The 22,329-nt window shown below is 46.8% G+C and overlaps 9 protein-coding genes across 9 annotated transcripts; 4 read left to right on the top strand and 5 right to left on the bottom strand.

The window, feature by feature from the left end:
- Positions 1 to 353: 353 nt before the first annotated feature.
- Positions 354 to 3,343, bottom strand: VE01_09342 (putative NRPS-like protein biosynthetic cluster; the record flags this gene model as incomplete). Its single annotated transcript, XM_018278756.1, has 3 exons — positions 354 to 1,851; positions 1,933 to 2,842; positions 2,929 to 3,343. The coding sequence occupies 3 exons, from the start codon at positions 3,341 to 3,343 to the stop codon at positions 354 to 356; spliced, it is 2,823 nt and encodes a 940-aa protein (XP_018125527.1).
- A 1,590-nt stretch (positions 3,344 to 4,933) lies between these two features.
- Positions 4,934 to 6,680, top strand: VE01_09341 (uncharacterized protein). The gene is made up of 3 exons (XM_018278755.2): positions 4,934 to 5,324; positions 5,375 to 5,976; positions 6,044 to 6,680. The coding sequence occupies exons 1-3, from the start codon at positions 5,039 to 5,041 to the stop codon at positions 6,632 to 6,634; spliced, it is 1,479 nt and encodes a 492-aa protein (XP_018125516.1). The 5' UTR covers positions 4,934 to 5,038; the 3' UTR covers positions 6,635 to 6,680.
- Positions 6,649 to 9,622, bottom strand: VE01_09340 (uncharacterized protein). The gene is made up of 8 exons (XM_059464055.1): positions 9,465 to 9,622; positions 9,292 to 9,371; positions 8,247 to 9,227; positions 7,988 to 8,181; positions 7,801 to 7,933; positions 7,514 to 7,750; positions 7,307 to 7,462; positions 6,649 to 7,259 (listed from the first exon to the last, which is right to left on the bottom strand). Exons 1-8 carry the CDS (start codon positions 9,534 to 9,536, stop codon positions 6,767 to 6,769), a joined length of 2,346 nt encoding a protein of 781 aa, XP_059319255.1. The 5' UTR covers positions 9,537 to 9,622; the 3' UTR covers positions 6,649 to 6,766.
- A 164-nt stretch (positions 9,623 to 9,786) lies between these two features.
- On the bottom strand, positions 9,787 to 11,500 carry VE01_09339 (uncharacterized protein). Its single transcript, XM_018278753.2, has 4 exons — positions 10,836 to 11,500; positions 10,638 to 10,778; positions 10,473 to 10,581; positions 9,787 to 10,416 (listed from the first exon to the last, which is right to left on the bottom strand). Exons 1-4 carry the CDS (start codon positions 11,162 to 11,164, stop codon positions 9,868 to 9,870), a joined length of 1,128 nt encoding a protein of 375 aa, XP_018125535.1. The 5' UTR covers positions 11,165 to 11,500; the 3' UTR covers positions 9,787 to 9,867.
- A 302-nt stretch (positions 11,501 to 11,802) lies between these two features.
- On the bottom strand, positions 11,803 to 13,884 carry VE01_09338 (uncharacterized protein; the record flags this gene model as incomplete). The annotated part of the gene is made up of 8 exons (XM_018278752.2): positions 11,803 to 12,374; positions 12,423 to 12,565; positions 12,612 to 12,766; positions 12,819 to 13,084; positions 13,139 to 13,493; positions 13,541 to 13,635; positions 13,687 to 13,745; positions 13,798 to 13,884. 8 exons carry the CDS (start codon positions 13,882 to 13,884, stop codon positions 11,891 to 11,893), a joined length of 1,644 nt encoding a protein of 547 aa, XP_018125534.1. The 3' UTR covers positions 11,803 to 11,890.
- A 788-nt stretch (positions 13,885 to 14,672) lies between these two features.
- Positions 14,673 to 16,610, bottom strand: VE01_09337 (putative NRPS-like protein biosynthetic cluster; the record flags this gene model as incomplete). Its single annotated transcript, XM_018278751.2, has 3 exons — positions 16,438 to 16,610; positions 15,081 to 16,366; positions 14,673 to 15,026 (listed from the first exon to the last, which is right to left on the bottom strand). Exons 1-3 carry the CDS (start codon positions 16,499 to 16,501, stop codon positions 14,673 to 14,675), a joined length of 1,704 nt encoding a protein of 567 aa, XP_018125533.1. The 5' UTR covers positions 16,502 to 16,610.
- A 516-nt stretch (positions 16,611 to 17,126) lies between these two features.
- Positions 17,127 to 17,577, top strand: VE01_09336 (uncharacterized protein; the record flags this gene model as incomplete). The annotated part of the gene is made up of 2 exons (XM_018278750.1): positions 17,127 to 17,496; positions 17,573 to 17,577. 2 exons carry the CDS (start codon positions 17,127 to 17,129, stop codon positions 17,575 to 17,577), a joined length of 375 nt encoding a protein of 124 aa, XP_018125508.1.
- A 308-nt stretch (positions 17,578 to 17,885) lies between these two features.
- VE01_09335 (uncharacterized protein) lies at positions 17,886 to 19,068 on the top strand (the record flags this gene model as incomplete). The annotated part of the gene is made up of 5 exons (XM_018278749.1): positions 17,886 to 18,156; positions 18,212 to 18,323; positions 18,377 to 18,506; positions 18,556 to 18,780; positions 18,841 to 19,068. 5 exons carry the CDS (start codon positions 17,886 to 17,888, stop codon positions 19,066 to 19,068), a joined length of 966 nt encoding a protein of 321 aa, XP_018125532.1.
- An 848-nt stretch (positions 19,069 to 19,916) lies between these two features.
- On the top strand, positions 19,917 to 21,789 carry VE01_09334 (uncharacterized protein; the record flags this gene model as incomplete). Its single annotated transcript, XM_018278748.2, has 6 exons — positions 19,917 to 20,121; positions 20,178 to 20,431; positions 20,494 to 20,669; positions 20,731 to 20,997; positions 21,074 to 21,372; positions 21,427 to 21,789. The coding sequence occupies 6 exons, from the start codon at positions 19,917 to 19,919 to the stop codon at positions 21,735 to 21,737; spliced, it is 1,512 nt and encodes a 503-aa protein (XP_018125531.1). The 3' UTR covers positions 21,738 to 21,789.
- Positions 21,790 to 22,329: the final 540 nt, after the last annotated feature.

Here is a 22,329-nt window from a genome sequence, read left to right as displayed (position 1 = left end):
AGAATGCAAAAGCAAACAATGGCGGAAGTATATTGTGTAAAGGATATTTGTTTGATGTTCTACAGTGCAATATGAAGGGATATGTTGTGGTTAAAAGGTTATGTGGAAAATGGATTATTTTCCTATTTTATGATAATACTAAATAAATAATCCGTGCCATTGAATTAAAAATCCATACGAATTAACGAACCCAACAACCACTCACTTTCCATCGCCTGATATTGATTTAAAGCTTTCAAGCAAGCTGATGCACCAAGATTCTCCACGTCACACTTTAATTGCATATGTTTTGTTTTGTTTTGGGAACCAGCCACTCATCACATTGCTCTTGGTGGCTCAATGCTCAAGACCCGCTACAAACCACGCTCCTCCATCAACCTTTCCAGTAGTCTCTTCAACCCATGTACATGAGGTGGCTCTATCATAGTTTCATGTGAGCCTGTAACCTCATGGATCCGGGTGTTTTTCCCGAATTCTCTCCATTGAAATAATCTCACTGGAGGCGTGCTCCATTCACTCGCCTGTAAAGGGTCCTGAACAATCACATCCATGTTCTCGACGGATCCTTCGGGATCATAATCCCGGAAAAGTGCCACAAGGTTATCAACCAGCTTTGCCCAGTTATCTAGGCGTTCCCGAGTCGTCCCAACTTCATCTGGCCGGGCGGGGTGCGCAAGAGAGAAGATACAATCCAGAGCCTCCTCATGTGACTTCTCACGTAAATTAGAAACAGCCCTTACAAATTTTTTGTTGACGAAACCCAAGAAGAATGAAATAGCCACCACAGAGTCGTACCAATCGTTAGTTCGTGCCCATCCCTTGAGACGGGGGCCATGATCGATGACTGTGAGAAATTTCACATTGTCCCCGTTCCTCTCCATAACCTTTGCAACCTCAAATACAATGTTGGCGCCTATTGCATAACCTCCAAGTGCATACGGCCCTTTAGGCTGGACCCGCTTAATGGCGTTGTGGTAGAGTGTTATTATTTCGCCAAGGGAAGAAAAGTACTTTTCGCCGTCGAATCCTCGGGCGCGCAGTGCGTACAGTGGCCGATCGTCAAATAGTCGAGCAAGATTCATAAAGACCAAAACGTCACCCATGCCTGGGTGGATTAAAAACAGGGGCGTCTTAGTCCCCCGACGCTGTAGGACGGTGATCGGGTCATAGTCGCTCTCCCCATGAGGCTGTAGGACAGTGATTTTGTCTCCTTTCTTCAAATTGTCTATAGCCTGGCTGAGTTGACCAAGAAGAGGATTCGAGAAGAATATTGTTATTGGGATATCCTGTATGTTGAATGACTTTTGGAGGTATACCTTAAGCTTCAGCATATCGATGGAAGAGAGTCCTAGCTCAAACATATCACTGTCGATGTGGATGTCCACCCCCAGATGACCGGAATCCAGCGTAAGGAGTTTGTAGAATACCTCTAGAATTATTTTTTGGGTGGCTGTTCCAGAAAAGGCTTTAACAATGTCGCTCCTAGAAGTTTCCATAGTTGTGCTATCCTTGGTCTCATATTCGAGAGAAGTACCGTCCTCAAATGCTCGTTGGATTTTCGAACGAGATAGTTTTCCGAGTGACGACTTTTGCAGCAATGATTTCGGCAATGCAACGATTTTGAATGGCCGGGCTCCGCAGTATCTGATGACGGCCCTTGAAATAGCAGCGGCAGTACTCAGTCGAGTTTGCTTGTCGTCACTTGAATATGCAGCGAGGTATGCAATGCACAGGGACTCTGTGGGTGAGTTAACCGGGCGATAGGCGGTGACAACTGTATAGGAAGGGGTGATGCCCGGGATGGCCGCCTTTTCGATGGCGCATTCTATGCTCTCGGATGAGTAGTTGACACTGTCTCTAATAAGCTATTCACATTTATGATATGGGAAGACCGCCACACTAAAAAAGCCGTGAAGATGGGAATATACTCACCCATTAATAATGACGCTGTCCTTCTCGCGGCCTGTCAGTCTCAATCTTCGATTGGAATCAAGCAATCCTAAATCTCCAGTCTTAAACCACCCATCAGGTGTGAATGCTTCCTTTGTGGCCTTCACATCGTTGTAATAACCACTGAATATAGACGGACCGGACACCTCGAGTGATCCGATCTCGTTTACGCTCGCATTGGTTCCGTCCTGAAGGGTGATTCTCATATTGGTTGCTTGGTTCGCCTCACCAAGCGCACAAAACTCGACACCATGTTCGATGTCGTACTGCGGACAATCGACGACGTTATGAATGCAGCCTGCACAAGTCTCTGTCATTCCGAAGCCGGGCCTGATGAGATTTATGGGAGCACCGTATTGCGATAAAAGCCGGGTCAGTTTATCGCATGTATCGACAACGTTGGACTCGCCACCGGAAAGCACTGCACGTAGAGAGGAAAGATCAAAATCCGGAGTCGACTTCTCGGTTCGATGCCCGTTCGTCAACTGATTGGCAGCTTCAAAGTTGCGAACCAAGAGCGCGAGGAAGAAGTTGGGCGCAAAGGTAATTGTGATCTTGTTATTACTGATACATTCAAGAAAGCGTAATGGGTGGGCAAGAAGCGCCGGCCCATTGACGTGGAACTGCTGCGCAGCCAAGCTGACGGCATGAAGATGGTTGTCAGTGAGGTTCGCAACGTGGTCAATCCCAACCCAGTTAAGAAAGATATCCCTCCGACTAGTGTCATGCTGTACGCTTTTCGCTCTCACCGACGCTAGGATCTGCCCATATTTTAAACAGACTGCTTTGGAGCTGCCGGTGCTCCCAGATGTCAACATGAGAACAGCCAGGTCCGGATTCTTTATAGTCGCCTCTTTATATTGGAATACGAATTCCGTATATTCAATATCGCCTGAAGAAAATAACACGTTAACCAATGAACAGAAGGTAGAGACTTATTGGTCGACCATATATCCTTTAGAAGAATATAGGACTTACTCGTTGACAATACCAAAGGGCAATGCAGGCCCTTAAACTCTGCAGCCAGAGCCTTGGACGTGATAATAAGTGGCTCATTTAAGAGCTTTCTCAAATGCGTAACGCTATCCAATCGAATTACCGAATCGTTAGAAAGAGGAGGACAGATACATGGCACAGCCCCAGCAGCGATAATGGCCCAAAACCATTTAATATTGTCCAGATGGTCCGAGAAGTACATCAACACCACTTTACCCTCCACGTCGGCCAGCTGCCTTAGGTTCATCGACATCTGTTTGGCCAGGGATAAGAGAGCCTCGTAGGTCATGAACGACGGGTTATGTTCGTTTTCGGCGGTGTCATATACCATAATGCCCCTTTCTGGGCCATTTTGGGCAGCCCGAACCAGGAGATCGAGCAAGTTTCCAGCCGACATAGCTAAAATAATGGTGTGAAGGGGGTTGATAGACAGAGAGTCGCTTTTTGTCAGAGGTCTGTTGGGTAATTCTACGACTTCTTGCTCTAGATGGGTCATAGCAATTATATATTTATGGTACACAGGAAAAAGAGTCGTGCACATTGCTAAATTCTCGCCAGTTTGAAGCCACCATAACGTACAGTCGCTGCTCACGTGTGCGTAAATCCATTGTGCGTGAAACTCTGTTGCACGAAATAGTAATATAAGGCGCTGATCGTCGATCAGCTTGAAGTATGAAAGAGCATACTTAAGAGGGCAATTAGTTGACGGTGCCATGGTCATGCATCGCAGTACTTTACTGCCCGCTCTCCACTACCAGTAAAGTACTGCGATGCATGACCATGGCACCGTCAACTGTGATGCACGAAGCTGGATGTGTAGCACAACACAAAATTGATCGTGATAGCACTGCCGATGGTGACACTTAGATAGTGCCGACATTTCAGCTCTTATTTGAGCGGATTTAAGGCTGAAACCGAGAAAATCTTAACTTAATTAGGATAGGGGAGCTTCAAGAGAAACATAAGTCAAGCTGAAAAAATCCCCATTTAAGAATGCCGCCTCGCTTTGATTCATATCTGTACGACCACCACCAGGGACGAAGATAAGCAGAAACACCACAGGCGGAAAGACAAGAAGATGCGCAATGGGGGGACACCCTCAGATTTTAGACGACGAAGAATAAAACTCAGAGTTCCAGTAAAAAAGGCATGCGTGCTCTCCATAAAATGTACGTCTGTTGACAACGCTGAAGGATTAAAATTGACCGGACGGATTTAACCATCTTGTAGCAGCTGCAGATGCGGGCCGGGTCGTACATTGCTCTCCCATCCTTGGCAGGGGCTTTAGTAAATCTTGGTCCTCGACACCAGGGGCCGAAGCTCATACTCGTCGATCAAGATCAAACCCGAGTTTGCAACGGTATCCTGGTCTGGTCTTCGACCGAAGACCAGACCATGACATGGATCACCTTGGGGTCCGACTCTGGTCTTCTGCCTCTACCGCCAGGGAGTGGAATATAAATTCTGTGATTACGGGTATGTGGCAGGAATCTGCCTTGTTAGCGGGAATCTGTATCCTGTCTGTGGATGTGAAGATGGACTTTCTGCGCTAAGAAGACAAGCCGACCGCATGTATATTTGGCCGTAGCTGGAATTATATAGCATATGAGACTAGCAATGCGATCCGGTCCGATCCAGTATGGTCTAGTAGAGGATGGTGCTTGCTAATAACAAATGCACCGATGATGACTGTGCTAATGGTATTGATGGAGGCGGCGTGTGGGGTCGCCCACCCCTTCTAAGCAGCCGCGCTGTATGGAAGGTGGTACTCTCGATAGTCTTCACTAGGCATATGATTGATTTTGGGGCGAAGGGGGCTCGGAAACCTTCTTCGCGCTCGAAATCAATGCTTTGGCCAAGAGACGAGAATAGAGGCGGATCTATTTCTCTCCGGGGGTATCGTTTCCCGAAGCGTCTTCGCCCCACCACACTCCCCATGCCTTCTCCGTTATGACCATCGTATCGGCGACAATACTATGAAATGGTCATTAATAAATTTCATTTGCTCTTGTAAATTGTCCATCATTCTATCTCTCAAAGTTCCTAAACTCCTGCTTGTTAATTAAAGCTATATCTCTAGCTAAAGCACACCATGGAGTCTAACAATTACAATCTCCGCGACCCGTCGCTCTTCAATTCCCAAGGTCTCATCGGCGGAAGCTGGAAGTTCGCCCCCTTAGGCAAGACATTCCCCGTAATCGAACCCTCAACAGGAGATGTCCTTCGTGAATGTGCGGACTTTACCAAGCAAGACTTTATTGATGCCATTGAGTCAGCTCACGACGGCTATCAAGAGTTTTATTCCAAAACTACTGCCAAAGAGCGAGGAGTAATTCTACGTAAATGGAACGATTTAATCCTTGCAAACTTGGAAGATTGTAAGATACTACGCACCACTGTTCGGGCAATGAGACTGATTCGACGACAGTGGCAACCATTCTATCCCTAGAAAATGGCAAGACCATAGCTGAGGCTCGCGGCGAAATCACTTATGCCACCTCGTTCATCGCCTGGTTCGCTGAGGAAGCCACTCGCAACTACGGCGACACAATACCCTCTTCCTATCATGACACAACCGTCCTAACATTTAAAGAGCCCGTAGGTGTATGTGGCATTATCACCCCATGGAACTTTCCCGCCGCTATGATCACCCGCAAGATCGCACCTGCAATCGCGGCAGGGTGCTCAGTAGTGATCAAGCCACCTAGTGAGACGCCGTTTAGTTGCATAGCCCTTGCTAGGCTCGCATTGCAGGCGGGGATTCCTGGATCATGTCTACACGTCGTTCCCACTAAGGATAGAGAAGCCTCGTTACAGCTGGCAACCCATCCTAAAGTTAAGAAGCTCAGTTTCACGGGCAGCACAGGCGTGGGCAAGATGCTGGCACGAATGGCAACAGAGACCATGAAAAGAGTCAGCATGGAGTTAGGAGGTAACGCGCCATTTATTGTGTTTAAGGATGCGAATTTGGAATTAGCGGTCGCGGGTGCGATGGTGTCGAAATTTCGGTCCTCAGGGCAGACTTGTGTGGTAAGTTTTCACTTGAGTTCTTGAGTATCTGCAGCTTGCCACGAATTAACAAGTTGACTTTCGATAGTGCGCAAACCGTCTCCTCATCCACACCTCCGTCGTCGAGGAATTCACAACAAAGCTTGTGGCTAAAGTTGAAGCACTCAAGCTCGGTTCTGGCCTCGCAGAAGACACCAGCCAAGGTCCGCTCGTCAACGCTAGCGCGGTCAAGAAGGTAGATACTCATGTCAAGGACGCAATTAGTAAAGGCGGTATTCTCCGAACCGGCGGCAAGGCGCCAGAAAACCTCAAAGGGTACTTCTACGAGCCTACTGTCATCACAAACTGCCATCCAGGCATGGCCGTGGCTACCGACGAGACTTTCGGCCCTTTGGCGGCAATCTTCCCCTTCACTACCGAAGCCGAAGCTCTCGCGCTCGCTAATGATACTGAGCTGGGCCTTGCAGGTTACTTCTTTAGCAAGGATATCGGGACTGTGATGAGAGTAGCGGGGAAGCTGCAAGTCGGCATGGTTGGAGTGAATACGGGATTGATTAGCGCGGCGGAAGCACCATTTGGAGGCATAAAAGAGAGTGGCATAGGAAGAGAGGGGAGTCGGTATGGGTTGGCGGAGTACCAGAACTTGAAAACCGTGACGATTGGGAATACTCAGGATTAATTAGGACTAAAAGGTTATCATACAGCATGTCATGATTAAATAGGTACTTCATCTCAATTGATATCATGATCTCCTTCGACATTAGGGTACAGTTTGTGCTTATAGACTATTAACGATGTCCGAACCTCTTCGTTAGAGCTCTTCTTGACCATGAGTGAGTCGTCTCTTCCGTCTGTCATCACCTAATCCACGGTCATCACCAGCTGGGCTTCGCCTCTTCGTCTGTGGCAAATTTCGGGTCTTGCTGAACCAGTCCCGTTTGATGCAAATGATCACCTCTAGCGCTCTTGTCGAATTTCCCCAAGCCTCTCCCATCTCCCCAAGGGCTTGACAGCAGAATTGAAGATCATTGAGGCATTTCGTAACAGTCGCCCCTTTGCTGCTATATGCGTTGTATATACAAATCAAAGATGCTGTGAAGACGAGGTGGACGATATGAACATTAGGCCGGCGAAGGGTATGCTGCTTACGGTAGATACGCAGGAGCTTTACGATGGATTGTGCTGCATCGATGCATATATTGCGCGGGTGATTGGAGAGTTGATCATCGGAAAATTTAGGCTCTTTGAGGGTACGTGAGAAGAAAGGTCGGTGGAGCAGTATCGAAATCGTGTAGAATTGCATGCTGTATAATGTCAAACAAAACGACGCCAAGCTAGGGAGTGAACCTACTGTAACTGCAGAATGTGAGGGAGATAGAACCGATTCTCATCAGACATATCAACTCTCAATTCTTCGGGAAGGGCGTTTTGCCATGTGGCAAACTCGACGCGCATGCTTGCAGCTAATTCCCGGATACCGTCATCGGAGAATGTTTTATCGGAATATCTGTGCATGAATCAGCAAGAATTATTATGCACAAGATCTCATGAGGTGTACATAGTCTGGCTAAGTTGCCTCATCATGAAGCAAAGCGATACATTCGCATCGGCGCAAGCTTCAATTGGATCAAACCACCCCTCATGTTCCTGATCTGTTCCTGGCTTGCCTTCATCCGAGTCCCGCAAGGGACTCCACTTTTTCGATCTTAGCCTATCATGTTCTTGTGATGGTCGAGATATTGAGATATCTTGAATGTTGATGCTCGAAGGCCGCCCGACATACAAGCTCCACATACTGTGATTTTCAATAAGCTCCTGCTCGCCGCCCAAGTGCATAAGACTTACCTATCATGCACAAAAACGCCCCAGAATGTAGTACGGCGCACGTCAAGTTCGCGTTCTGAAAGACTACCATCCTGCACCACCTTGCTCGGATCACGATGTAGGCCAAGGTCTGCACTCAGTCTCATAGCCATTCCTAAAAAAAATATCAATTAGCTTGAATTTTCATTGAAATCCAAGAGGCGCTCACCGCTGTAAAGCCACCCCCTTGAATCTCTAGTAGAAGCTGCTTCTATTGCACTCATAATCACAAGGGCTTGTATAGTAGCGACAGAGGGGCTGTCCATTTCGATCTGCAGGAGAAGCTTCGCTCGGGCATTGAAGAACTCGGCGCCAGAATCAGGTAGCCTATCATCTGATGACATCTGAGAGCCTATAGCGCATCTGAAATGGGTGTCAGAGATAGATTCCTTTCTAAATTTTGTCTAAGTTATCTATGTTAAACCTACATTGTATTTTTCAATGTTTCCGAATAAAACGGGTTTCCATCTTCTCCTGAGTAGTACGCACTCTTTGCGAGAAAATACATTTCTTCATCCACGACATGAATGGCTGGGTCTTCCCATCTAAAGTAAAGATCCTCCAAGTGCTTCTCGAGATCAGGATCTATTCCCTGGTTGAGTTCCGCACGAGTTAATGCCTCCTCTCCCTCGAGGCGTATTGATCGATGGACTGCCCGTGGCAGAGAAGATAATCCATTCTGCAAGATGTGAAGATTAGAGGTAGCTCCGTAGTACCGCAGCTGACCATCCTCAGTAATCTGGAATGTACCAATCCGAGCCGATAATTGATCTACAACCTCATCGTCGTCACTCTGCTCATCATGGTCTGCAGAAGAGTTATTAGATGGAGAGAGTAAGATCGCCTGGGAACCGTCAATTTGCCCGCCCGTTGTCGTATTTCCGTGCTCCAGATCATTCGTAGATTGCAACATAGATTGCGGCATTAATATGGGAGCGCCCTGATCTGCTACCGTATCTGGTTCATCTAAGATGTCATCATATTCTCCGGTCGCTAGTTGCTGTTCATGTCCATGGGTTCTATTGCCTGCTTGATTGAAACGATAGAAGGGATGGCCGGAATTTTGGGGCGACTGAAAGATATTTGTAACATCGGTATAATCTGCATGAAAATCCCCCATTTCGTTCATTCCAAATAGACCCTCTACCGATTTTTCGAATTGTATTGCATTTGTTAATTCTGGGTTCAATTCAGCCATAAAAGTATGTTCATTGAAGTTTGGCAAAGCGGCGTAGTTGACTCCACCGTCGTCTTGGTTTCGCTCGTATTCGTGGGAGACTGGAGGAGCTGAGAGATTCCCGGCTTCCACCGACGTGTCCGGTGGCACCTCAATACCATGACTCCTCAGGAGATTTTCAAGAAATACCACGCGGTTGTTAAGTGATTGTATAGTTCTCTTATGGGAAAGCCTATCGGGTGCCGTCGCTGTCAGCAAGTCTCTGGATCCCCAGGATTCTGCGAGCTATCACGAACTTTCTCTTGTCGTTGCGAGAATATTCGCAGGCATGGTTGTATAGTGTGCAGTTAGAGCATGTCGGTGTCTTCCCATCGCACTATTGGGCATAAATATGTCAGTCTTGCTATATAACGATATCGATGAGCATGTTGATTGTCGCGAACCCTGCGCTGAAGCAAGGGTGTCTCACCTTCACCTTCCGGTGCCGACAAAACGAGCAGGCCGAGGAAATGTGCTTCTTCGGAGCACTTTCTTTTTGCATGATGTCCGCTGTGTTATTGGAATGAATAGCATTAAGTATACGAACAGGAAACAACAAGAGGCATAGTGTAAATTATTGATGTGCGGAGTATGGTGGTTGGTAATGGATCTTTCCGGAATGCGGGGACGGCAAGCACTTCTACTAGCGCTACCCCGCAGGCATGCAGGCACCACATCCTCCACAAGAAGCGAATGGAGGAAGTCGACACTTCGCTGACTATGAGCGACTACCATTCTCTTTGGCACAATACCTTCATTTAATTTCGATTTGTGGTTTGCCTTCGATAGTCCCTTCGTCCTTCACTTAATATACAAAATTAAATTGTCATGCACTACCTCGATCTCCAATCCTCGTTATCTGGACTCTTGATATCCAACCTTTCCGCATCTTCAAACTCCCTCCTCGCCTTCCCAGCGTCATTGGGCAATTCATTCAAAAAACTCCATGCAAATCTCTCCTTCCAGCCCTTCTCTTTCCAGGCATTGATATTATGCCTCGGGAACAGCTCCTTAATTTCTAACATCGCCATATCGTGTGCTATCAAGACTAATATATTATCGTCCCCGTCTAACTCCGAGAGGCTCGTGACGCTCTCCTGTGCGCGGGGCGGATCGGCATACCACCCCCCCTTGGCCTGTGGCAAATTGTAGAAGGGCGTGGAGGAGGCCTGGTCTTGCACTGGATGAATGCTGGTAAAGCAGGAGCTAGGGCAGGGGCGTGGGAACCGAGCGTCCATCCGAACAGTAGATGGAATTGTCGAGGGGAGCGTAAGATGTGCCGAAGGTCTGAATACACCAGGGAAGTGACATGAGTCGCCGCCTAACAAGACGAATGTATTGAACGTGGTGCGAGCGAGGCTGGCGATGTGACCAACCGCGTGCTAAACATAAATCTGTCAGCGGAAACGAGAGAGTGGGAAGCACCAAATTGACTTACACCCGGGGCATCGAGCAGATACAGACTTCCATCCCCAAAGAAGTCATGGGCTGGGAAGCCTCCAATTTGGAGATCGTCGGAGAATTTTATTTCCCGTACATTGCGCCCTCTATAAATTGTGTCAGCTCGTCAGTCCCAGGCAGGCAGTGCTCGATGGAGGCTTACTCGAAATCAGAGTCTAGCAACAGTGCATCCTCTTTTGTAGGGTATCCCGGCATGAAATTCTCTTTGAAGTTTGGTCCTACCACGAGCTCAGTGGTTTTAGGAAAACGGCTTGCATCACCAATGTGATCCCAGTGCCAGTGGCTGCCAAATTAACGTATCAGTGATGGTTTGATCATAGCTCAAGAATTCGGTAACTACCTCCAGATAATCGAGCTGAGCTCATTTAAGTCTTGGCCTCCTTCTAGGAGGATCTCGTCAACGCTCTTTTCTATGTGGACCCCGGAAGTTGCTACAGAGGGGACGATAGCTGGAGGCAAGTTCTTCCAGTCCTTGCGGGATCCGCAGTCGAATAGAACAGAACGGCCAGAGGCCCGGTGACGGATCAAGAAGGCAAAAGTGGGGAGATAGAGGGTGTCTTGTCCTTTCAGTTCTGGCTGCAGTAGGTCACCTGATTTTACGGTGACATCTGTCGTTGTGTTGATCAATCGGACATCTACCACAAAGGTCGACTTAGGAATGTAGACCATGGCCCTGAGGTAGGAGGTGGAGCTGTGCAACTGTCCGTGCCTTTGCGAAGTTTGGTGACTATTCGGTGTTTATGAGAGTTTCAGTGGGTAATATTTCACCGTGAAAGTGCGATCAATCATAGCGGAGTTGTCAACCTTCCCATTGCCTTTCTTATCGTCCTCTCCAGGCAGGCCCCGCCCCACTTCCCCTTGCATTCTCGGTCGTAAATCAGAATGCAACATAATAGAATTAGCCAACGTGACCTGCGAGTCATATCAGAATAAATCGCGGGGTTGTTGACGGCCAGAGCTAAACCGCGCTCATAATAAGAATTTTGCCCCGCGAAATCACGTAGGTGGGATACCTCAGGTAGCGCAAACAAACTGTGGGTCAGCATGTGGTAGGTAAACCAAATATAATCTCGGAAATCGAGTTCCGTAGATATCAGGGTGGTTTTTAAGTCGCTGGTACTTCACACAGCGGAACCGAACCGCTGTCCAGAAGAGAGGTTGAGAAGTGCTTGCACGAACAAGAAATCAGTTCTAATGTTTGACGATATTCACAAACGCCACTTTCAGTTCGATCAGCCTTGGTCGCGAAATAGCGAAGTCTTCTATTTCTCTAATCTATGCCAGCGAAAACCCAGCGAGAATGGAATGCCCTTTGTACACTAGGTAATCTCCTTGGACTCAACAAATGACCGAATGCCCAACATATCTACTCGAATTCTCTTGTTGAGTTATCTCTCATCGCGCCTGTGCCCGTTGCACAAGCTTGGCGATATCTTGCAGAATTCGCTCCCTTTTGATAATTCCAAAGGCCAGTAGAAATGTCATGGTGTGCTGAGAGAGCAACGTGTTAAATAGTCCCGTAAACAACCATCGCACAATACACTTCGGCCACCAGAGTGTGGAGCCACCTTCAAGCTTGAAATCTTTGAAGCGAGGGAAAAATGTCTCGCGCCAGAATGTAGACGCATACCCGGGCCATGAAGCGGAGTTCTTTCCCTTGGAGTTGATATACCAGTTGGAACAATTTGCACTAAAGACAGTACCACTAAGAAGTGATTGCACGCCTGCAGTGAAACTATCTTCTGCTTCTTGTTTGACCTCTATGATCGATGCACGATTGTTCATGATAGGTGTAAAAAGACTTTTGACTATGAATGCCGCTTGAACCTCCGTTGCGAAAATAACAGAGTTGTGGGCCGGGAACGAGTTCGGACCAAAGCTTCACTGTGTTAAAACATTTCCTGTACAGAGCATTTAAAAAACTTACAGAATTGCAAAATTAGGGAAATTGTGCACGTAAGTTCCATAGTATGCTTGAGCACCGTCGGATTCTTTCCACTGCTCTGAGAGCTCTTTGCCTTGCCGCCCCACGATCTTCATCGGGGTCAGGAACTCTGAGACCTTGAAACCCTGCCTGGCATTAGCTTCTGACCATGTAATAGAGTTTTTTTCTTACAGTCGCAAGAACTATGACATCGAACTCCTCGTATGTTCCTCGTTCGCTAGTAATGCCCGCTTCGTTAATCTCTCTAATCCCTTCATCAACCAAGCTCATACTCTCCTCGTGCAAGGCCGAAAGATAGTCAGGGTCGAAAATACGGCGTTTACATCCTACATTGTGTAATTAGTGCCATGCTATGCTTGATATGAGAAGGCATCTTACCGAGGGGGAACTCAGGGACGATGAAATGGTGATATTTCTCTGGTGCATTCTCATATATGTAATTCCTTGCAGCATACTCGGTAGCTGTGCGCACTCGCTGGGCCTTTTCTCCTGCCCCATAAGTCTCGACAAGAGCATCATTCCCCGTGAAGAGGGATAGACGATGGTATCTTTGCCAGAGAGGAATATAGCGGAAGCAGAATTTCTCTAGCTTGGAGAATTCTCGATTGGGGCGCTCGTGGTACCATTGAGGGCTCCGCGCAAATCTAAAATCGCGGTGTCAGTATGAGTACTTGCGCAGGGCAAAACGTTATGCCTACTGTTTGAGATACTGGACTTTGTGAACCACATTTGGAACAACCTGAGCCGCGCTGCAGCCATTTCCAATCACTGCCATTCGTTTTCCTTCGTAGTCGTACGAATGATCCCATCGTGCAGTGTGAAAGATAGGACCTTGGAACTTCTCCATGCCAGGAAATTTGACATCTCGGGGTTCTGATATACCCCCTACGGCACTGATGAAAATGTCGGCTACTTTTGTGAATTTCCTGCCTATCATGTCTTGGAGTTCAATCTCCCACTTCTTAGTTTTCGAGATCCATTGTGCCCCAAGACATTTAGTCACAAATCGCATATGGGGCCGTAAATTGAATTTGTCCACCGTCGCTTCCATGTCTGATATCGTCAATATTTCGTCACTAGACCATGATGGAGCCACAAACACTCAAGAATTTCCGGTTGGTCGCAAAGCTCTTTGCTCCAATCGGGGTTGAGATTAAAGCTGAACGAGTATAGGTGGCTTGGAATGTCGCAACCACTAGTTGAGTAGTTAGCCATGCGCAATGTTCTAATGGATTGGTTTACAAACCATCCAGGGTATGTGTTCGTTCTCCATGTGCCTCCAGGACCGTCAAGCTTCTCATATATCTGAATATCAAGGTTAGGGAAATTCTGATGAAAATAAGCTCAAAAGTCTGACTGTGAACTTATTGAATCCAAGTTTATGCTTCAGCGAATGCGCTATCGCGATTCCGCTCGGTCCAGCGCCTATTATAACCACTTCCATAGCTGTTTAAATGTTTCTGATCAAAATATGTCGGTTGCTGGTAGATTGTATATATGAAATCTTGAAAAATAACAAGAACAGATTACGCGACTTGCGAGATAGAGCAGAAGATTCGGTGAAGAATGGGGGCTCAAGTTGCAAAAGTATGAGTACTTGAAGGAGACAAGATCAGTAGTGCGAACAACGACAAGGGAAAGAAACGCGTCTCGATCTATCCTAGCATTTGCTCCATAGAAATGAGATTGAAATAGACCTGGAACGCAACAACCGATTAGGGAATGGTGGAAAGGGTGATCGTCTACTAGTGGCGGATATCGGCACTGTAATTCCAACGGGATAAAGTTCCCTGGATTTGCAAGGTTCATGCGCATTGTCACATCACCTCCGGATGCTAAGATTCGAAAAGCGAACGATTTTGATTGCCGTGATGAACCCAAAAGCGGAAAAGGATCATTGGAATTGCCTAGGCTATGCAAGGATTCAATTCCAGTCACCTAAGCATATTTCAAACACCATTTGTGATGGCAGTTCTCCAACTCTAGCAAGCATGGGATGAAGAATACCTCGGCAACTAGATTATGAATGAAGGCAACAAATACAAACTATATTGCATGTGGTTGAGTTGTCTTTGATCTCTCCGTCGCGGCTTCATCATATCGTTCATTCATGACTATTTCGTAGACTTCATCTGAAATAAATTTCAATTACCTTGTTATCAGGCCGTATTATAGGGAACAAGTGGCAATTTGATCCAAACATGTAGTTTTATTTATAAGATATATCTACATCTATAACTTCGACAGCCTCACCTGTGGCTTTTCATTCTTCGCATGGTCCCTCAACTCCCTCCTCAAAATCTTGCCCGATGAACTCTTTGGAATATTATCCACAAAAACTACGCCACCCCGTAGCTGCTTATGCGCTGCCAGATTCTTCTTAACATAGTCCTTCACTTCCTGTTCTGTAATCAAGCGCGATTTCTTATCCCCTTTCCGTACGATGTAAGCTCTTGGTACCTCGTTTCTTTCGACCTTGGGATCTTCTACGCCGATGACTGCTGCGTCTAGGATACTTTCATGACTGAGTAGGTATGCCTCTAGCTCAGCAGGAGCGATTTGCAGCCCCTTGTACTTTATAAGTTCCTAAGATATGTTAGCTTTACGCTTTTGGGATTATTGTGCTGGTCTATGTCTCACCTTTTTTCTATCAACGATATAGAACAATCCATCCCTCCGCAGGCCAATGTCGCCTGTGCGAAGCCATCCGTCTAAGGTAAATGTCGCCGCAGTTGCTTCGGGGTTATTGTAGTACCCTTGAGTAACGATTGGGCCCTTGATGAGAAATTCACCTTCTTGTCCTTCCACCACGTCTTCAAGATTGTCATTCACAATTCTGAGTCTGCTATTGGGGAGCAGCGCTCCAACTCCTCCCGTAGTATCATTATGGTACCATGGCGTCATTGTCAATGATGCACTCGTCTCCGTAAGTCCATAAGATTGGTTGAGGTAGCACCCTATCTTCTCCTGTCCGAGTTTCTGTAACCCCGGTCCCATAGGCGCCGCACCCACTTGCGCATGTACAAGTGAGTGGAAATGATCAGTGACATCTGGACTGTTGATAATCTGTAGATAAATCGACGGCACACTCAACATGTGGGTAGGTCGATACTTTTTGGTGTAGTGGAGGAAGTCGGCAAGAACGAACTTGGTCATCCAGAACGTAGCACCGCCCGCCATCATCCCGTTCATAAAATAACCCTGCGATCCCGCAACATGGGCGGCTGGGAGGTGAGCAACGATCCCATACTTAAAGTTCTTCGGGTCTTTGCCAGTTTTAGCAACCTTCGCGGTGTTTAGGGAATCACGCAACGTTGCTTGCCAAGTGAGGCTCTGGGCCACAATGTTCTTGTGCGACAGCATTACACCCTTCGGCGGGCCCGTCGTCCCGCTGGAGAACATAAGGCATATTGGCTTCTTCTCCAATGTATCCAAGTCGGTGGGCCTAGCCCAATTTAGTTCGTTTGTAGCTTGTAGGTAATTTCGTTCTGGCTGAACCGTATCTCTCAGACTCCTCTGGTGTCTTGCGCTGTCGAGAACCAGGACACTATCTAGTGGAATGCCGCATTCTTTCGCAGATTTAAGCGCCACTTCTAAAGAATCTTTGCTGGCAATGATTAAATTGCTTTTACTCGTCTTGAGCTGCCTCGACAACTCAAAGGGAGTCAAGGACGAAGATGCCGCGGAATAGACGCCGCCGGCTGCAATTATCCCAAAGAACACTGTAGGAAGAAGAATCTGGTTGGATGCGAAGCAAGTTACTACATCTTGATATAATGCACCGCTCCCAACGTTAAATCGATGGCGTAACACATATGCCAGGCGTTTAATAATAGTCCTCGCTTGGGATTTGTTAATGTAGTTGGTTTCGTCCGCAGCATCAACGTGGAGGATGGTCGCATCGTTGGCCCATGAATAAGGTGAATCTGCCGGTATTCAGTAAGTCCATATTCCTCGAAATCTTGTATGATCGTGCTGTCTTTTCCCATTGACTTACCAAAGGCCAGACTGACCAAGTCTATCTCAGGCAACTCAATATCTCTCCAGGGTAAATATGCCATATTGGGAGCAAATAAATGATGGTAGCACCGTGAAAAAATCTACTCGCAGATGGCTACTGAACAGACCGACGGCAGCTTAGTACCTTATAATACGGGCAACGGCCATTCCCCATTTCCCTTCTTCTAGCTTTCACTTCGCCCAATGCATGTACCAGTATTACTATACTTTTTCAAACGGATTTATCCCGCATGGTTCATGCGGTGGGTCCATCCTGCGGGGTTCATGATCCACATAATCCATGCAAAAGCTAAGACTAATTGGAGAACTTAGGGTTTTGTGAAGAGGGGTACCCTGTAGAGGATCCCCGACATCGTGCAGGTCGCCTCCTATTCGGTCCACGGAAGTCAACTTCCATGAACTCTCACATCGAGGACATACCAGGGCGATAAATTTGTATTTTTCATGTACGATTTAGATAGCCGGCATAGTATTCCCCATCATCTTCCCCCGCATTATTACCCGACCGACCATCGCTACATCTAGCGTGTTATATTCCCTCGCCAAATTCTTTCGGTGATGTTGAAATTCCGCGACTTATATTCGAACTTTTACTATTTACAAATGTATAATTTGATATACTAGAATTGCGACGTTTTGAACCGTATAGTACGTTTATCAAGTGAAATGGGTTTCACACCTATAATCATTGGAGTTGGGGATGTCAGGAATAAGGCCGCACAAGATTCCGTTGAGCCTGTAGACCTGATGCTCGAGGCAATTAAGCTGTCATTAATTGACTGCAATCTATCGCCTATAAACTCGCAAAGACTCCAGTCGGATATTGACAGCATTGACGTCGTTGCATGTTCAACATGGCCATATCATGATCTGCCTGGCCTAGTGTCAGAGAGACTTGGTGTTGATGCTAAACACAAGCATTACACCCCCACCATGGGCAACCAGCCGGTGAAGTTGCTCAATGACATGGCACGGCGCATTGTCACAGGCGAGAGTAAAGTGGCATTGATGACTGGGGGCGAAACTCTAGCTTCACGTACGTCGGCCAAAGATCTGATCTGTCCCACCCAGACCATTTCCCTTGCTAATATTTTGGATACATAGTGAGAAAGCTTGAAAAGGCTAAAAAGTTTCCTCCGCCTAGATGGACTAAACCAAAGCAAGATATAAATACCTTGTACTCTCCAAACGCCGTTGATCTCCTTGACGGCAAGTGGTGCTCACTTCTAAACTTTACTTGACTAATGAGCGATACAGGTACGAGCAGGATCCATACGATTGGAACTCCAATTCAGGTGTACCCTCTATTTGAGGCTGGGTTTCGCGCGCATCACCACCAGTCATATACGGAGAACATTAAAGAGTCAGCAGCCTTGTATGGCGAATTTGCTAAAGTTGCCGAAAAGCATCCCAGGGCCTGGAGCTATGGCGAGAAGACGGAGACGGAAGAAACAATTGGCACAATATCTGAAAGGAACCGAATTATCTACTCGCCCTGTAAGGAAAGAATCCCTAACGAAGCCTGATAATAAGCTGACCTTAATTCCGGACCCTCTCCTAATGAATGCGATGCCATTCGTCGATCTCGCAGCGGCATGTATTGTCACATCAACCGAGCATGCTGAAAAGCTAGGCATCCCAAAGTCAAAGTGGGTTTATCCACTAGGAGGAGCCTGGGCGAGGGATAGTGAGGATTGTATGGTTTCCATTTGGTCGGCATGAAGTCTTGCTAATCACGCTCATCACTTCAGTCTATAACAGGCCAAATTACTACTCTAGCCCTGCTATATCACAGGCCCTAGACTCAGGTCTGGAAAACTCTGGGCTGACAAAGGAGGCTATCGATATGTTTGATTTTTATTCGTCCGTTTCTCCCTTGTTTTCCTTGAGGTTTGGGTCACCTAACTGAACAGCAGATGTTTCCCAATTGTTCCAAAGCTAGCCTGCGAGCACCTTGGGATTCCTCAGACGAATTGGGTGAAGCCTATTACGCTGCTGGGAGGGTTGACCTCATTTGGCGGAGCGGGAGCAAACTATTCAATGCACGTAAGTTATTTCTGTCGTATTGTCGAGGTCGCATCTAATGTGTACACAGGCTGTTGCCGAAATGGTGCAGCAACTAAGATCAGCGCACATTAGACGCAACGGTCTCATTTTAGCAAATGGCGGAGTATTGAGTTACGAGAACACAGTTTGCCTCTCGAATAGGCCAAGACAAGACGGGTTACCATATCCGCAAGACAATGCTCTTCTTGAAACTCCAGCTGAACTGCCATGTCCACCATTCGACGAACAGGCTGAAGGTCCAGTGACTATTGAAGTAGGTGCCTCTTGTCCATAATACAGGGATACCTAAATGCAGAGCATTAACAACTTTTAGACGTACACAGCTGAGCACGATCGGAATGGTAAGCCCATCAAGGGCTATGTTGTATGTCGCTTGAAAAGCAATGGCCATCGAATCATTGCAAACCATGCAGACTCTGCAACACTTCAAGAGTTGTCAAATACAACCCAAGAGCAGATTGGAAGAAGCGGCTTTATCCGGCAGTGTGTTGATGTGAAGGGGAGGAATCTATTCAGCTTTGCGAAAATTACAAAATTGTAACTACAGTGCGGTAACGATTATCTCTCTGTATATAGTCACAATAACTCAATTGCATCAAAACCTTGCATATTCTGTTTAACTGGATTTTTTATGTGTGATTCGCTTGATACTATTGTATTAGACTTTTCTCCGGATTAAATAAGCAGTTATGATCTGCGTACGCAGGATTCAATCCAACCTTGACTAGTGTATGGCTGTCGCGTCAAAGCAACGAACGATAACAATTTCGGAAGGTCGGAGAAGTATGCCATGTTGCAACGATTTGATATTCATTGCAATAAGAAGGCTCGGAGATTGGCGGATCTTACGCTGTCTAGCGACACAAACTTGCATCATGCCCATATGGAACTGTTGCGCCGAGTCCCAATCATCGAATACCGGGATCCTTATATTTCGTTTAGGCGGGTCAATATTGGAATTGACAGCGACGTCACTTCAGGTAAGTTGGATACTCCATAATATTTTGCTTTTGCTGGCGTTTACGGCATTCCGATCAAGTTTGTCAGGAGTATTACTTGCACTTTGACCATGCCATCGATCCCCGCAAATCACTTCGGGATTACAGTCCCGCCAATCATGGTGCCAACCCCGGATTTTACCCCACACTCTATAGGCCCCACTATGTACCAGTTATGGAAAAGTTATTCAAGATGCATCATCCAATAGATTCAATATATCGCGAAGATTAGAGCATATCGTACGAGAACGTATATACTAAAGCAACTTCCGCGAACCCTCGATTTAGATTTTAAACATAAGAATCCTATCTTCGTTCTGTGCCGACTAGTTCTACCTTGAGATCCGTCTATTAATTACAACTCATTACTCTAATACGTGTCTTTGCGATTATGAGTAAAGGAGAAGAGTCGACTCACGTCGACCAGGTCGAGTGCAAGGGGGCTACAGATAGTGAGAAGGCCTCTTCGATGAATGAGCAGGCTACCATTGTTTACGATGAAGTGGAATCTAAGCGAATCCTTCGCAAGGTTGATATGCGGCTTCTACCGTGTCTAACACTTTTGTATCTCCTGTCTTTTCTAGACAGAGGAAACAGTAAGACATGCTATTCCAATTACCATCGCTTGTACTTTACCTAATCATACAAACAGTGGGAAACGCTCGCACTCTGGGCATGCAGAAAGACCTGGGATTATCAGGCCCCCAGTGGAACATCTGTCTCACTATTTTTTTCTTCCCATATTGCGCCTTTGAGATTCCTAGCAATGTGGTGCTCAAGCTTTTGCCTGCAAACCTCTGGGTGTCGATCCTCGTCGTCTGCTGGGGCACTTGCATGACATTAATGTCATTGGTCAGCAACTACAAAGGCTTGCTAGCAGCACGCTTCTTCCTCGGATTCGCTGAGGTCCGTGTGGTCTCCTTCTCCACATAGAATTTTGCTCTGCTAATGTATGATTCCTTTTCCAGGCCGGATTTTTCCCCGCGGCTACATACCTTTTAACTTGCTGGTACCGACGCGCTGAGTTGCAGGGGAGATTGTCCGTCTTCTTCTCAGCTGGGTCTATGGCTGGGGCGTTCTCAGGGCTCCTCGCCTATGGGATCAACTATATGCATGGTATCGCTCACTTAGCTGGGTGGCAATGGTAAGGCGAAGAGTGGCTCTTATTTTGCGAAAGTGGTGATATACGTGCTGACATACGCAAGGATTCTCATGCTTGAAGGGCTCGTTACTGTTCTCGTCGGATTTGCGTGCTTTTTCTTTCTGCCCAACGGCCCTGCAACGGCAACGTTCCTAACGCCTGATGAGAGAACGTTTCTGATCGAGAGACTCAAGAGCGACAACGGTGGTGCATCCGGCAAGGTTGACACCAATGAGCCTTTTCAGTGGAAGTACATGAAAGATGCGTTGACAGACTGGAAGATCTACATTTCTGTTCTGATCTACTGGGGAAATGCAATTTCTACTTACGGGTATGATATATTTATAGCCTCTAGCTCCTTGTTCCCTCCTAGCCTCCTAATGAGCAGATACTGATAGAAGTAATAGATTTATCTACACCCTACCTTCCGTCATTACGGAACTAGGCTATAGTGCGGCCAATGCCCAACTACTGACCATCCCCGTTTATGTTTTTGCCCTGAGCGTTACTATACTAGCGGCTTTCTTATCCGATCGCTACGAGTCTCGCTCTAACTTTATCATCTATCCATGCATCGTCGCTGCAATAGGCTATATCGGACTTCTATCATTGCCACACCCTGGAATGCCAGGCGCAACATACGGGATGTTATTTGTTGTGGCAGGCGGTCTGTATCCCCTAATTTGCGGAGTAATCTCTTGGAACGGTGGGTCTTAATCTCCCTTGATTGATATATGTGCCGTAACTCATGAGGTCCTAGCAAACAACCTCGCCGGATCGTGGAAGCGCTCGATCGGCATGGCATTGCAAATATCCATCGGCGGCATGGGAGGAGCGGTCGGATCCAACATCTATCTCTCAAAGGAAGCACCCCATTATTGGACAGGTTATGGGGTCTCGCTTGCGGTGATTACCATGGCTTTCTTTGCTGCCATCTTCCTCCGATGGAAACTGAACAAGATCAACAAAGAGCGCGACGCTATGTCCTTAGAGGAGATTCATAGCAAGTATACCGAGCAGGAACTAAAGGAAATGGGAGATCGCAGCCCCCTTTTTAGATATATTCTTTAAGGGGGAAGAACGCGTAAGGTAGCAAGAAACCCACTGAGTTACATTTAGCAAGACAAATATAGTCAAATAATCAAAATATATCTTGACCCTGATTTTACATTGTTCACTCGCCGTTTATTTACGTTGTTCTGTTATTGGCACATTAAGTCTGCTGGATACTTGCTAACCTGGAAGTTTTATACATATTAAAAGGAAAACGGTATGCTACATACATAATTTATATCTACCATGAGCATGCTAAAACTATGCCTAGACTAGTAACTATAGCCATGATTGAACCTGCGTTTGGGAAAAAGGTGATGCACACCCCAAATCAAGAGACCGCGAGCCTCCGGGCCGCAAGCTGTCGAGGAAATGCCTCAGCTAAGGTCGGTATTAAGGAATAGTAACGTGAGGTGGGTTTAGACCGTCGTGAGACAGATAAGTTTTACCCTACTGATGACCGTCATCGCAATGGTAATTGAGTTCAGTACGAGAGGAACCGCTCATTCAGATAATTGGGTTTTGCGGCTGTCTGACAGGGGAGTGCCGCGAAGCTACCACCCGTGCCTCGAAGCACCGCTACCCCTTTCAAAGCTTGGCACTAAGTAGG

This window comes from Pseudogymnoascus verrucosus (genome assembly GCF_001662655.1).
Source record: "Pseudogymnoascus verrucosus strain UAMH 10579 unplaced genomic scaffold scaffold_75, whole genome shotgun sequence".
Classification (NCBI taxonomy): domain Eukaryota; kingdom Fungi; phylum Ascomycota; class Leotiomycetes; order Thelebolales; family Thelebolaceae; genus Pseudogymnoascus; species Pseudogymnoascus verrucosus.
Note: the sequence above shows the minus strand (reverse complement) of the source record. Positions and strands in the feature narration are given on the sequence as shown.

What these genes read in the sequence shown, in the direction of transcription:
- VE01_09341 (XM_018278755.2), top strand. Translation starts at nt 5,039, where the DNA reads ATGGAGTCTAACAATTACAATCTCCGCGACCCGTCGCTCTTCAATTCC. An exon ending in CCTTGCAAACTTGGAAGATT is followed by an intron (nt 5,325 to 5,374) that starts GTAAGATACTAC and finishes ATTCGACGACAG; the next exon opens with TGGCAACCATTCTATCCCTA. An exon ending in CCTCAGGGCAGACTTGTGTG is followed by an intron (nt 5,977 to 6,043) that starts GTAAGTTTTCAC and finishes GACTTTCGATAG; the next exon opens with TGCGCAAACCGTCTCCTCAT.
- VE01_09340 (XM_059464055.1), bottom strand. Translation starts at nt 9,536, where the DNA reads ATGCAAAAAGAAAGTGCTCCGAAGAAGCACATTTCCTCGGCCTGCTCG. An exon ending in TCTCGCAACGACAAGAGAAA is followed by an intron (nt 9,228 to 9,291) that starts GTTCGTGATAGC and finishes GGCACCCGATAG; the next exon opens with GCTTTCCCATAAGAGAACTA. An exon ending in CCTCACATTCTGCAGTTACA is followed by an intron (nt 7,260 to 7,306) that starts GTAGGTTCACTC and finishes GACATTATACAG; the next exon opens with CATGCAATTCTACACGATTT.
- VE01_09339 (XM_018278753.2), bottom strand. Translation starts at nt 11,164, where the DNA reads ATGGTCTACATTCCTAAGTCGACCTTTGTGGTAGATGTCCGATTGATC. An exon ending in TTGCTAGACTCTGATTTCGA is followed by an intron (nt 10,582 to 10,637) that starts GTAAGCCTCCAT and finishes CACAATTTATAG; the next exon opens with AGGGCGCAATGTACGGGAAA. An exon ending in ATCTGCTCGATGCCCCGGGT is followed by an intron (nt 10,417 to 10,472) that starts GTAAGTCAATTT and finishes ATTTATGTTTAG; the next exon opens with CACGCGGTTGGTCACATCGC.